This window comes from Lepidochelys kempii, chromosome 5 (genome assembly GCF_965140265.1).
Source record: "Lepidochelys kempii isolate rLepKem1 chromosome 5, rLepKem1.hap2, whole genome shotgun sequence".
Lineage (NCBI taxonomy): Eukaryota > Metazoa > Chordata > Testudines > Cheloniidae > Lepidochelys > Lepidochelys kempii.
Genome location: NC_133260.1, coordinates 13,283,212 through 13,298,426, shown reverse-complemented (window position 1 = coordinate 13,298,426; position 15,215 = coordinate 13,283,212). Strand labels below are relative to the sequence as shown.

Below are 15,215 nucleotides of genomic sequence, written 5' to 3'. Positions count from 1 at the left end.
TCACACCATGCTATTTGGGAGATCCCAGGCTACCCCGTGAATTAGAACTGCACTACTGAATGGCAGGCAGTGGCAGGCAGCCATGTTCTTACTGTATTACTCTGGTACAGACACCAGGAATGTTAGGATGAAGCACTGGACTGGGACTTAGAAGACCTAGGTTCTGTTTCCAGTTCTGCCACTGGGCTGGCGGGTACCTTGGGCAAGTCACTTCACTTTCCCGTGCCTCAGTTTCCCCATCCATAACATAGGGATAATGACAGTGCTCTCCTTTGTAGAGTGCTTTGAGATCTGTGGATGAAATGTGCTATATAAGAGGTACGTATATTATCATAATTATTATGACAACTTGCATATAAGGACTTGCCACTCACACTAAATTTGTGGGAACAAGTTAAAAGTATCCACTTGTTACCTGCCTGCTGTGAAGCCTCTCTTTGCTGGTCCAGCAGAATCCTGCAAGAATCAATTCTAATCATCACCTCTGCCCTAAGAGTTTTGCACATTAGAGCAAGAATCCCAGTCACTTTTAGCCTGCCGTCTTTGCACCCATTTTGGTTGGCTTGGTAATTGTTCAGAGACATCATAGCAGTTACTGTGTTGTGTTTTGCCATCTCCTTCCAGGGGCTGGTACCGACGCCAACGTGTTCTTGATTATGTTTGGGGAGAACGGAGACAGCGGGACTCTTGCTCTGAAGGAGTCTAACAAGTCTAACAAGTTTGAAAGGAACCAGATGGATGTTTTCAATTTTCCTGACACACTGAGCCTGGGAGACCTGTGTAAGGTGCGCGTCTGGCACGACAATAAAGGTAACCAGACTGACGTGAGTGGCTTGGTGAAGGGTGGGGTGGGTAATGGTCTAGAGCTAGGAGAGGCAGCTGGGTCTAGTGGATTTGGCATGGACTCAGGAGTTCTAATCCCAGCTCAGCCACTGACCCAATGCGTGATCTGCAGCAAGTCACTTCACCTCTTTGGGCCACTGTTTCCCCTGCCATTCTTTGTCTGTTTAGTCAGGCTCTCTTCAGGGAAAGGACTCTCTCTTACTATAAGTTTGTACAGCGCCTAGCAAAATGGGGCCCCTCTCTCAGTGGCGGCTTAGGAGTGCTACTGTCATACCAATAATAACCTCTATAGCCGTCTTTATATTCTGCAACGTGCCAGACATCCGGCCTCTGCCATCCTCGCAACATGACTCGGTTAATGGAAAACTTTAGTAACATGACAGTACCACATTCCAGCAATTTAACTTCATCAGTCTGACACTGACAAGCAACAGAGTAATGTAGCTTGGTGTAATGCACTGAGCTTTAGAAGATAAAAACCATAAGGATCTATGTCTACCTTTATTAAAATCACTATATTATATGTATAGAGTTTGCAGGGCTCTGCCTTTTACTGTTTGAAACCTTACATGAATTAGGGAGCACAGCACTCGGTGCAGCTATATCCATTAGGGAACGTATGCAGATGCCAAGTAGCATGCTAGCAAACTGTCCAAGAAGGTATTACCATGGTTCATTGTGGCTTCATCTTGTATCTTGGCTAACAACTGAGTTTCTCATCTCAAAAAGAAGATCTTGCATTCACACTTGGTTTTCATTATAGCAATACATGTAAATGAATCAAATGCTGACTCCTCTTATTCTATCTCTCCTTACGGACAATATATAGGAATGGGGAAGGTTGTGACCCACATGGAATTAATGTAAAATCATCCTTTTGGATCAGAATCTCAAACTGAAGGGCTGTTTGCCGTTAGTCTCCAAATATAAACTTGTTCTGAAACGGCCAAGTAAAAACATAAGAAATACAAATTTTCACTCAACTTGGCCTCCATTTCTGCTTGCACACATCAATGCAAGCATAACTTTGGATCCACAATTATTTGCACCAACAACATAGGTCACTTAGGTGTGTGGTTTCTGTGTCTTCAAATTAGGGATTTAGACAAGTAACGGTCTAGACCAGTTCTCATTGAAGTCAGTAGAAAGACTCCTATTGACTTCGTTGGACCAGAATGGATCAATACTGAAGATTTCAGACACAATAAATTGTAGACATACAATTTTCACACAGTTATTTGTGTATACAATTTGCACCTGCAAATGTAGAGGCTCAAAATCTGAGCAGTATAACATGCCAGGTTTTTGTGGGCCTAATTCCGTGCTCACCCAAACTCTACTAAAGGCCAGCTCTCTATCTCTGATTGACTGAGCACTTAAACACTACAAAGGCGCTATAGAAACGCATGATAGCATTTTGGCTCGGCAGACAGTGCAGGCTCCACCTGATTTTTCGGTGCCGTGTTTGAAAGCAGAGGCTGATCAACATGGACATGCAAATCTGTTTTCAAAGAGGTTAGTAATTAAAAATATTACAAAGAGAATTTTTTCCTTAACAGAACTTTTATCTCCCCCAATGATAAATCATGCAATCAAAATTATAACATATCCATCGGACGCAAAGCAGATCTGAGAAAATAGCCAGTGTTTATGTATATATTCATATACTGCAATCTCAAATTCTTCTGTCTTCTTATTCCCCCAATGTATGTTTAAAACTGGATGTAATAGGATTTTTGCCAGATTTAGGAGCTGTAATTTTGGGCCCTATGTAAACTATCTACCCAGGTTTTGTTCAGTATAAATTTACTTTTTTTTCCCCCACTTCTAAGAATGAGAATTGTGCTTTAAATCAGAACACATGTCATCTTCATTGATCATTTTGAATTTTAATCCTATTCTCCAAAGCACTTGCAACCCCTCCCAGCTTGGTATCGTCTTCAAACTTTATATGTGTACTCTTTATGCCATTATCTAAATAATTGATGAAGATGTTGACCAGAACCAGACCAAGAACTGAACCCTGTAGGATCCCACTACATATGCCCTTCCAGCTTGACTTTAAAGCTACCCCAGGGCTCTGGCAGCCGGGCTCGGGCGGCGATTTAAAGGGCCCGGGGCTCCGGCTGCTGTGGGGAGCCCCGGGGCCTTTAAATCACCCCCGGAGCTACCAGCTGCAGAGGCGGCTGGGAGCCCCGGGGCTCAAGGGCAATTTAAAGGGCCCAGGGCTCCCTGCAATGGCCTGAGCCCCGGCCCTTTAAGTTACCCTTGGAGCCCTGCCGCCGCTACCCAAGGGCTCCGGCAGTTGGGCTCAAGTGGCGATTTAAAGAGGGCACCGGTGGCGCTTTAAAGGGCCTGGGGCTCCGGCTGCTGCAGGGAGCCCCGGGCCCTTTAAATCGCCAGCCTGGAGAAGCTGATCCAGTCCGGCATGGTGTACCGTCTCTTGCCGGTACACCATATCGACTTACTTTCACGTCTGAGTGGAGCACCCATAAGGGGACACATCTCGAAGAACCACAATTACTCCACAGATTGAGCAAGCATTTCTTCCAAATCCCTTCCTGGTTTGGGAATTAGTCATCAATGTGGAAGTATCAGGTTTGAATGTTTTCCAGTGTCTGAGGTTCCTGCATTTAAGTAACTAAAAACTCTGAGCAGTGACATTATTTCCCTACAGAATCAGAGTGACTTTTTTCTTATCTCTCCTTCCATCCTTCTTATTAGGAGAAGTTCTGTACAGTGTTTCTAGAGTCATCAGTTTCCAACTCTTGACCATCTCCATCACCTTGATCCAAAGAGATTCAAAGAGCTTAATTACTGAGAAAACACATTTCTCTTTATTGTCATTGAAGTAACAGAGAGAAGAGAGTCACCATGTAATTCAGTCCATTCCTCTGCCAGAACAGGATTGTGCCCTACATAATATTTAGTAGCGTGTTATCTGATCTTGTTTTAAATATCCCAAGTGCTTCTACCACTTCTTTTGGGTGACTCTTCCACAGGACAATGAATCATATCCACCTTTCTTGAGATAGACACAACTCGAGAATACCTTCTTTCTGACCACAGCTGATGGCCCTTAAAGGAACTTATCAGGTATGGTCCTACTACTGTAGGCCTTACATTGCCTAGCACTTGCGCTCACTATATATCACAATTCTGAAGGCTCCATCACTGTAGTATGTAGGCACCAACCCAATTCCAGTCCTTTCAGACAATAATAAAAGAATACATTATGAAAAGAAAATGAGGGACTCTCTGTGCCCTTACTAAAGATCTGTTTAAGTTTCAAACTCCAAAAGTCTTTTCTGAAGCCCTTTAGTCAACTCTTGATGGTTATCCACGTATTCTGTGAATCCAGTGCCCAGTTTTGTTCCCTGCCTTTTTAAAATCAGCCTGCTTGAATGTATCTTGAGACTCATCACATGGAAGTGGGTGAACGCACTGAGCTCCTATTTCAATAAGAGTTGTCGCTGTTCATCCGCTTTATTCACAGCTGGGGAAAAGGCCCCTTCCTTGTATTTGTCTATCACAGACATGTGCTGTGGGCTTTAGAGAACAAACAGAAGACAATCATCCTTCCCCAAAGAGCTCACAGTTTTAGACAGGATACAAAAAATTATTTAAGCAAATAACATTGGGGAAGGTAGGACAAGGGTCACATAATAATGCTACATGGTTACTCATGTCTATCTAACCTAGTTCATTACGGTAGTATCAGAACTCTCTCCCTCTCTCTGCCCCATAAGATTAAAATAACTCACTAGCCCATACAGGCAGTTGTAAAGTTATCTGTTCTTTAAAAGCATATCTTTACTATGAGCCTCATCTGTTATGCTGACCTACAAATTACTCTTTACGCATGCTAAGTGCTCTTACATAACGTGTGCCTCAGTAAAACATGAAATATGCTTCAATCACAAGATATAAATATTCATGGTAAATAGGCCCAATGGACTGTGATGGGTTTTTAGATGGGGTAAGATCCAAGTTACCCAGGAAAGAATTTTCTGTAGTATCTGGCTGATGAATCTTGCCCATATGCTCAGGGTTTAGCTGATCGCCATATTTGGGGTCGGGAAGGAATTTTCCTCCAGGGCAGATTGGAAGGCCCTGGAGGTTTTTCGCCTTCCTCTGTAGCATGGGGCACGGGTCACTTGCTGGAGGATTCTCTGCTCCTTGAGGTCTTCAAACTACAATTTGAGGACTTCAATAGCACAGATATAGATGTGAGGTCTTTTTTAGGAGTGGTGGGTGAAATTCTGTGGCCTGCGTTGTGCAGGAGGTCGGACTAGATGATCATAATGGTCCCTTCTGACCTAAATATCTATGAATCTATGAATCTATGAATCTATATCTTTAGCATCCTCAAAACACTGTTCCGTATTCACCCAGAGTAGTAAAGTGTTTTTGCACAGGAGGCTTTTAGAGGTTAGATTTTCTGCCTCGGTGCCTGCATGGAGTTTATGGTTAGATTTCACCTGAGTCAAATTCAGTGGTACTCAAGTTGTTCAGGCAGTGGAGAATAAAAATACGTCTGTTCCTAAAAGCAGTGTAAAAGATAAGCTCACCATTTGTCAAAAGCTGTTAGAGGCACTTGGTTACCTCTCTGCTCAGTGAGAAAGCGTGTGCTGTGAGATGCTGTTTTAATTGAGATGGAATAAATGGGCCCAAAGAGCCAAAGGTGTTAACATAACCCAGTCACTGTCCTACATGCAACAGTTTTAAACAAGGTTTAGGGTTTGGGACATAGAAACCTCAGCCTCAGCGCCATTGTAACCCATGCCTGCTTGGGATGGCGCTCTGTCCCCCTCTAGTGGCAGCTAGACCAACTAGAGATTGATGAGACTGCTATAGCCTTGGCTAAAAGAGATGTGTCTTTTACCTCATGCAGTACCAGCTCATGGATTAACTCCAGAGATCCCAGGTTTGATCCCACCCTATGACGCCCGGGGTCTATCAACTTTACAAGTGGGGGCTCATCAGGAATATCAACTGGGAAGTCTCTGAAGCTCAGGACGTACTTTCTCAGCTAGAGGAAGTACGTAACCCATGCCTGCTTGGTGTGGTGCTCTGTCCCCCTCTGGTGGCATCTAGACCAGCTTGAGCAGGGGTGCGCAAACTACGGCCCGCAGGCTGGATCCAGCCCACCAGTTGTTTTAAGCCGGCCTGCGAACTCCTGCTGGGGAGCAGGGTCTGGAGCTTGCCCCGCCCAGAGGTCTAGCTGGGGCACTGGGTTGGGGGCTGCACCACAGGGCTTGGCCCCACTCCGGCCAGGGCGCTGGGTCGGGAGCCACTCCATGCGGCTCCTGGAAACCGCAGCATGACCCTGCTCCAGCTCCTACGCGCTCCAACGGGAGCTGCAGGGGCGGTGCCTGTGGATGGGACAGCATGCAGAGCCACGCCTCTACGTAGGAGCTGGAGTACGGACATGCCACTGCTTCCGGGAGTCGCTTGAGGTAAGCGCCACTCGGAGCCTGCATCCCTGAGCCTCTCCCAATGCCCCAACACCCTGCCCCAGCTCTGATCCCCCTCCCGCTCTCCAGACTCCTCGATCCCAGCCGAGAGCACCCTCCTACACCCCAAACCTCTCATCCCCAGCCCCACCCCAGAGCCCCCACTCCCAGCTGGAACCTGCACCCCTTCCTGCACCCCCACCCCAGCCCTGATCCCCCTCCTGCCCTCCGAACCCCTCGGTCCCAGCCCAGAGCACCCTCCTACACCCCAAACTCTTCATCCCTAGCTCCACCCCCGAGCCCACACCCCCAGCCAGAGCCCTCACCCACTCCCACGCTCCAACCCCAATTTTGTGAGCATTCATGGCCCGCCATACAATTTCTATTCCCCAATGTGGCCCTCAGGCCAAAAAGTTTGCCCACCCCTGAGCTAGAGATTGATGAATCTTCTACAGCCTTAGCTAAGAGACACACATCTTCTCATGCAGTCGAGACTTATGTGTTAAGCTCCAGAGATCCCGGGTTTGATCCCGGCTGATGACAACCAGGGTCTGTTGGCCTTACAAGTGCGGGCTTGTCTGGCATATCAACTGGGAAGTCTCTGAAGCACACTTTTAAAAATCCTGTTAGCCTTTTATTAATGATGCAGAAAAGAAGGGAAAACAGTTAAAGCATTTGAAATGTAAAGTATTGAATGAGGCGTAACAGCATCCCTTGTTCCCTTTCCCTGTAGAGAGTCTTTAGAAGGAAAATATCCTGTCTGACAGTCTCTTAAAGGCTACCAATGAGGGTAGTAACTGTCCTTTGGGAAAATAAGTCAGTTGAGATGGGCAGGAGTTGTTGTTGCTGTTAAAGTCTGATTCTGTTTCCTAGAAGCCAGCAAGACAAACACACAAAGAAGGGAAGAGAAAAGAACAGAGAAGATAGGCAATGCTGTTTGGTGTTGATTCTCGCTTGTAACCTCACTGCTGGAGAAACACAAGCACAGCATAGAGTTCTGTCAGCCACTCCGAGACCTGGCAAACTTGTACCAGCAGCCAGCTGTTTAGGGCCTTTAGGGCCAGCTGCATTTAGCTGCCTCTTTCTGGTCACCGGCTTACGGCAGCTATGCTTCAAGCTATACAGACCTGGCCAGCTAAGCCAGACTCTTATTACACAGAAGGAAAAAGGTGAGGGATAGGAAAGAGAATAAATAAAGTGAAGAAAGAAAAAAACACACCGGGGGGTGAAAACTCCCCATAGTTTCTTATTTGAGGACCCCAAAAAGAGAATGATGGGTGGAATAGACTATACCCTCATTATTTTGTCCACCAGTTAAGCCTAAACTCTGATGTACCAATTTTGGTTTATTGCTTGCCATTTCCAAACTTTTCTTGTTTACCAGGTGTGATCTTAACACAGTCCTTGAGTTATATCAGTAGGCCTTTTTGTTTGGACTCATTGAGTCTGTCTTGCTTTATCACCTTTTCCCATCAACATTGGTTATTATAACTTATTGTGACTTTTTATGATCTTTCCACTTCATTTTTACAATTGAGCTCACAAATAGGATACGTTTGCAGGCCCATTTACCACAACAGAACACAAATGAAGTGAAATATACGAGACTGTTCTATTCCTAGCTCTGTCACTAGCCTGTTGGATGATATTAGGCACATCTTTCACCTCCCTGTGCCTCAGTTTCCCCATCTGTAAACTGGGGATCGTAGAATCATAGAAATGCAGGGCTAGATGGGACCTTGAAGTCACCAGGTCCAGCCCCCTCATTGTGGCAGGACCAAGTAAACCTAGACCATTCTTGAGAGGTGTTTGTCGAACCTGTTTATAAAAACCTCCAATGATGGGGATTCCACAGCCTCCCGTGGAAGCCTGTTCCACAGATTAACTACCCTGATAGTTAGAAAAATTTCCCTAATATCTAACAGAAATCACGCTGCTGCAGATTAAGCCCATTATTTCTTATCCTACCTTCCGTGGATATGGAGAACAATTGATCATCATCCCCTTTATAACAGCCCTGAACAGATCTGAAGACTGTTATCAGGTCCCCCCACCTCAGTCTTCTTTTCTCAAGACTAAACATGCCCAGTTTTTTTAGCCTTTCCTTGAAACCTTTTATCATTTTTGTTGCTCTCCTCTGAGCTCTCTACAGTTTGTCCACATCTTTCCTAATGTGTGACATCCAGAATTGGACACAGTACTCCAGTTGAGGCCTCATCGGTGCCAAATGAAGCAGGACAATTACCTCCCATGACACTTTAATTAATATACCGCAGAATGATATTAGCCTTTTTCACAGCTGCATCCACATTGTTGACTCATATTCAATTTGTGATCCACTATAACCACCAGATCCTTTTCAGCAGCACAACCACCTACCCAGTTAGTCCCTATTTTGTAGTTGTGCATTTGATTTTTTCCTTCCTAAGTTAAGTACTTTGCACTTGTCTTTATTGAATTTCATCTTGATTTCAGACCAATTCTCCAGTTTGTCAAGGTCATTTTGAATTCTAATCCTGTACTCCAAAGAGCTTGCAATCCCTCCTAGCTTGGTGTCATTTGCAAGTTTTATAAGCATACCCTCTACTCCATTTATCCAAGTTATTAGTGAAAATATTGAATAGTACCAGACCCAGGACAGACCCCTGCAGAACCCTGCTAGATACACCTCCCAGTTTGACAGCAAACTATTGATAACTCTTATTTGAATACAGTCTTTCAACCAGTTGTGCATCCACTTTGTAGTAATTCCATCTAGACATTTCCCTAATTTGCTTATGAGAATGCCATTTGGGACTGTCAAAACCCTTACTAAAAATCAAGATATAGCACATCTACTACTTCCCACCTATCTACTAGCCAGTAGCCCTGTCAATGAAGGAAATTAGGTTGGTTTGGCATGATTTGTTCTTGATACGGACTTCCTTTGGAAAGCACTTTGAGATCCACCGATGAAAAATGCTAAATAAAAGCACATAAAGAAAATATCTCGCTGACATACTGTCTGGAGTGGTTCACGCCTCAGGGCAGACTGTCAAAAGCAGGGTAGACACCCAGACTGGTGGTATGTTCTATTATTAGATTTCACCAGCCCCATAACAAATGTGAACTCCTAAGTATTGTAACAGTCTTACCATGTGGTCACAGAGAGATCCCCTTGGGCATTCCAATTTATCTTGCCACCTAGGCAAGCTGGACTTAGTGATGAATGGTAACTGACACCAAAGATCACAAAATATTCAGGTTATTGCCAGTTCCAACTGACCAGTCACTTACTCCAGGTCAATTCGTACCTCAGCTCTCACACCAAAGACAACACTTGTAGCCAATCCTATAGTAAAAACTAACTAACTAAGAATTTATTACTGGGAAAAAGAAATGAGAGAGTTATTTACATATTTAAACAGGCAACGTATATACACAATTGAATTGCAGTTTATGGTCCCAAAAGGTGACAGAGTTGTAGTAATCTGTCTGCACTGAATGTCTTTTAGGGCTAGTCCAGGTTGAACCTGGGGCTCTCTGCTTCTGTTTCCTAGCTCCAGCTCTGTGAGAATCCAAACAGCAAAGAGACGTAGAATTTTCATGTAAACGGTCTCTGTTCCCTTCTTCCAGAATTCCAGCTGACGGAACGAGCTTCCTTGCATGTAGCATCATATTATCCTGTGAGAGGGCCATTTGCTCAGTCTTTGTATTGTGATGCTTCACAATGGCCCACTTAGGTTTGATAGTCTTTCTTGATGAGTGTGGGAACCCTCTTCCTGCTTGGGTTCACAAGTTCGCAGCAAGCATTTTTACAGTTATAAAGCAAAAAATTTATCTATCACCTTATAGCACGGGATACAGACATTACAAGTAAGATTAAAACATGCAGCAATTTACAAGCCTTTATGGAGACTAAACATTGAAGACATCTTTACAAGTCTCTTGAACAATACTACCATACAGGTGAGCTGGGCTGGTTTCCAGCTATGAGTTTGTTAGTGTTCAGCTGACTCCTATAGCCTTGGCAAGTGCTACCATCTACCAGCCTGTCTCTCCCCACCCTGATGACCTCACACATTTGTTTTGCATTTCCGATCAATATGGTTTATTTGTATTGTCCCATTTTACAGATGATGCCTGATATGGTCAAATAGAGTGGTTGGTGGGCAGATAAGCAGGAGCAGTGTAGCAGGGCCATATGGATGGGAATGCATTATCAGATCTAGTGCTGGCAGTGGACAGTATCTAATGTTTTAGAGGAAGACTAAAAGAAAGCCATAGTGCACCCAGCAAATTGTGCAATGCTGCAGTGAGGGAATGGGGAACACAATTCCTTCTTGACCCCCTAAAACAGTCATTTTACTACCTGAAGTGGATTTTTTGAAATCTGTCTCAAGTACTAGCAATTGCAGATGTTATCATTCAGGGATGGCCAAACCGCGGCTTGCAAGCCACATGTGGCTCTTTTACAGTTAAAGTACAGTTTGTAGAGCCCCCCCACCCCACCCCCACACACACACACATCTCTGCCTACCAGACTTGGGGTTTCTGCCCTGCAGCAGGAGGACTCGGGGGGAGGGGGGCTCTGAGATGACTGGTGCCTACTGAGAGTGGGGGGGCACAATTTAAAGGTTCAGCTCCCCCCCAAGAGCTTGAGTCACCCGCTCCCGAGACACCTTCCCTCTTACATTCAGCGGCCCCTCCCTGCAACTCCTAGGTGTTAGTCCCGAGCTCCGTGGGGAGAGGCAGCAGTGGCTCTCCCTGCAGCTCCCACCTGTTTGCTGCTGCCTCTCCCCAGGGGCCACAGGGAGGGGCCCTGAGGAAGCATGTGACCAAGTGGGGCCAGCAAACCCTGACAGAAATCTGGGATCCTCACCCCGCACCCAGGCGTCATCTCTGGTTCTGCCCAGCAGTAAGGGAGGTCTCAATAACTGGGAAGGGGAGCTTATAACTATTTCTGAGTAAGTCTGAACTGGATTTTTCTCATACAACTGTAAAGGATCGGTGTCTGCAGACAATAAACATGACTAGTTAGTCTATGGGGCTGGGGCCATCTTTTCACACTTGCCAACTCCAGCAATCCCACGAACAGAAAACAGATGGAAGAACTGAACTGCTCCTTGTGGCTAAGGATGCTTGGAGGAGATAATACATCTCCCTACATGACACTAAATTGCACAACTGCCAGAGTCAAGCCAGCAAAGGGATTCTGTTTTCCCCAAAGCTCTTCTCCTCCTCTAATTACATTTGAAATGTTTTGCTTGCTATTGAAAAAGTGGGACCATGCAGGAGGCCTACGTGTCATAGCCATGGGTTTTATTAGGACAGGTTTGCTGCTGGGGATTTCAGTGACAGCAGAACAGGCTCGGGATTAAGTACCTTTTGTTAAAAACATTGATCTGGGTAATCAGCACTTGTTACGGTGATCAGAAAAAAAGCATGTTTGACAAAGGCACAGCAGTGACCAGGACTGTTCTTAAGACTAAGGTTGTACAAAAAAAGCAGTGACTGGTCAGTCACTTAGTACTTAATATCTTATAAAACTTCAGCAGAGACAACACACACATTGGTCTAAGTTCATCCCCAGCATAAGTGCAGCAAAGTCAATAAAGACCCTCTAAGCTTTCATACGGTGCACCTTGGCCTGGTCCCTTCTGTGCATCCCAAGCTCCTGTTGGCATCAGTTTTAGGTCTTCAAGGAACAGGTCTGTTACGAGCGTAAAGCACACCACGCACATTTAGAGATGAAGTCAGCCCTGGCGTCTACAGCTCCAGAGATCCCCAGACAATGGGATCAGGGTGGGAGAGGGAATCAGGTTGCAGGGTTGCTCGAGAGCAGAGGTTCTCAAACTTCTTTTGCTGGGTCCCCCCTTTGAAAACATTCCAGGCTGTGATGACCCCGCCCTCCCATTCTCGGTACCGGACATAGCTTTCGCAGCACCAGAGCAGATCCCCACAGAACTCACCATAACATGCCACCCTTAGTTCTGTGCTGCTGCTGAGAACTAACAGAGCTGAGCACCTGGCCAGCAGCCGCTGCTGTCTGGCCACCCAGCTCTGAAGGCAAGGAAAAAGGACAAGCAAGGAAAAATCATGGATATTTGTTCACCTTCCAAAAATCCACCCGGACAGAGATCGGAGGACAAAAATGAAAGTCATGTCCAGGAAAACCCGGATGTAGCCCTATTTTTTGTGATCTCATGACACCTCCCCCCCCATAGCTTTATGACCCCCTTTTGAGTTGGGACCCCCAGTTTGAGAAACACTGCTTTAGAGGATCTCTGCAGGACAGCTCACAGGGGCTTAGGACTGGTTAGGCCAAGGGAGGGGTGAAGCCGGTGGATCGGCAGAGCAGTGGATCCTCTGGCCTCTCTCTGCAATGGGGCTACGGTAGGGAAGCACACGGCTGAAATAGCTCCTGAGGAGCAGCTGCATGAGCTTGAGGTGCTCCCACTCTTTACCTTCCCATATCTCGCTAGAACCCAGCCCAGGCTGGGCTGAGGATCTGGCCCACAACTAGCTACATTCTTTTGCGGTTTCAGAGTAGCAGCCGTGTTAGTCTGTATTCGCAAAAAGAACAGGAGGACTTGTGGCACCTTAGAGACTAACCAATTTATTAGAGCATAAGCTTTTGTGAGCTACAGCTCACTTCATCGAATGCATTTTCCACTGAATGCATCGGATGAAGTGAGCTGTAGCTCACGAAAGCTCGTGCTCTAATAAATTGGTTAGTCTCTAAGGTGCCACAAGTCCTCCTGTTCTTTTGTGGTGTAACTCCATTGGCTTCAAAGGATCTGGGTCCATTTACAAAGACAGCTTTGAAACAGAATGCTTCAACTGAGGTTTCGTTCCCTGAAAGGCAGCTGTGCCAATGCAGCACCTTCTTACTCGGCAAGTCTGCTCCTGGGTGTACGCTGTCTGTGCAGCCCAGTGAAAACACGAGAATCATTGTCACGTATCAGGGTGCTGCTTCGTTCCCAACCCCAGACACAATGGGCCAGATTTTCAAAAGACACAGTCTCCGCCTCTTCACACTGGGTTTTGAAATTAAAAGTGTGGGGGATAATTAAAAGGTATCAATCCAGATTAAGTGTATACATTTATCTCTCTCTTCTGTAGAGAGAGATCTCTTATGTGTCTGTATGCATGTCATGGTGTGTGTGCACACACACACATATGATGGTCCCCATTTAAAAAGTCCAATTTACGAACAGTTACATTGCCCTGTACTTAGAATAGGAAATAATTAGTATTGCAGAGAGGTAAGTCTTGACTCTCTAATGGCATCTATGATGTATCCACTGTGAACTCTCCTCTCAACACGGAGCTTCACAAGGATATCTGCAATAGCAGCAAAGTGGGGTACAGAAAAAGAGTGGAAGAACTTACAGTCTAGTTCACTTAGTCTGACTCTACCCCAACATGTGGGGAGCCTTCTTGGGGTCCAGAGGAGGGGGGCTGCTGCTGCCTTACAACTGGCTGCCCTGCCTCCTTACTCACAATATTTCTTTTAATATAGGCCCAGATTCTGATCCCCTTATTCCTTTTTAGAAACCAATGAATCTAGTCAAGAGGGAAGGTGCCACCCAGCCAGAGTAAGAGGATCAGAACGTGGTTCTTATAGGATAAGCTCCACAGGGGAGCGACCTTGTCTTCTCTGCCTCTATACAGCACTGGGCCCACTTATGGCCCTTTCTAAACAAAGGACATACCTTTTCAGTGCCCACAGGTTCCTTCTGGTGATGGGTATGTCACCTACCCAAGCATTATATATTTGTTCTTTTTCACCAAAAAGGAGTTGCACCCGGCTGGCACTTGGAATACATCGAAGTGAAAGACGCCACCCTGGATAAGACTTTCCGTTTCCAGTGTGATCGCTGGCTGGCTAAAGGCGAAGATGATGGTCAGCTCATCAGAGAACTGGCTTGTGCCAATAACGACATCCTGGAACTGAAGGAGCGCACATGTAAGTTGGAGACTTTCTCTGAGAGTCATCGGATGTCTGGAGCTATTGAAACCATTCAGCTGAGTGTCACCGGACCGGCACTCGGTACTTCTCAGGATTAGTTTACCTCAGTGCCTGTAGAAACACAGCCCCATGGTTTTATGGGAGAAGATTTATGAGGGCGAAGCACACTGAGTCTCACTCTAGGCTGAAAGTGAAGGTGGCCCCATATGCATCTGTTGATGCTGGCAATATGCAGAGATGATACAAGGTTATGTCCTCATTAGAAATAATGGGCTTGAATCTTTGAGGTGAAAAATAAATTCAGTTTCCAAAGGCTTACAGGTAACATTGACCCAGCTGCCTTGGGGCTGCAAGCTTGACTGCAGGGTTTAAAACCCCATAGCCCTGATTCTGCTCTGAGTTATTCCTGATTTGACACCAGGGTAACGTCACTGATGTCAGTGAATTTACACACTGGACTACAAAGCGGTGAGGGAGAAAGCATTATTGTTTAATAGCTCCAAGGAAAGTACCAGGCATGTCACAGGTCCCTGCCCTGAGGAGCTTGGACAATTTATATCATGTCACTCAAGGTATATCTGCATTTGGCGCTTGGGGTGCGATTCCCGGCTCGATGAGACATACCCATGCTAGCTTTCATTGAGCTAACATGCTAATAACAGAGTGCAGCTGTGGTGATGTGAGCGGCTAGCTGCCTCAAGTACAGACGGATCTGAGACGCTAGGCGCATCCTTGTGACAGCTAACCTCTCCCACCACTTGTGCTGCTGTAGCTACACTCTATTTAATGCATTAGCCTGATGAGGAGACAAACCCATGCTAGCTCTGCAGATGGGCATTTCACCCCCAACTCCAAGTGTAGACACACCCTAACAAATCCTTCATCTTAATTCAACTCTCTCCATTCAATTGGACACCCTTGCATAATAGGCCATCCATCTATCTAAAGTACTTATAAGTTCA

General features: G+C 45.7%; 1 protein-coding gene across 1 annotated transcript in view; it reads left to right on the top strand.

Moving 5' to 3' along the window:
• LOC140911113 (lipoxygenase homology domain-containing protein 1-like) overlaps nucleotides 1-15,215 on the top strand; it is a 101,786-nt gene that overhangs the window by 74,137 nt on the left and 12,434 nt on the right. The window contains exons 9-10 of the mRNA XM_073343459.1: nucleotides 625-810; nucleotides 14,080-14,250. Coding sequence (XP_073199560.1) covers nucleotides 625-810; nucleotides 14,080-14,250 — 357 coding nt within the window. The remainder of the gene's footprint in view (nucleotides 1-624; nucleotides 811-14,079; nucleotides 14,251-15,215) is intronic.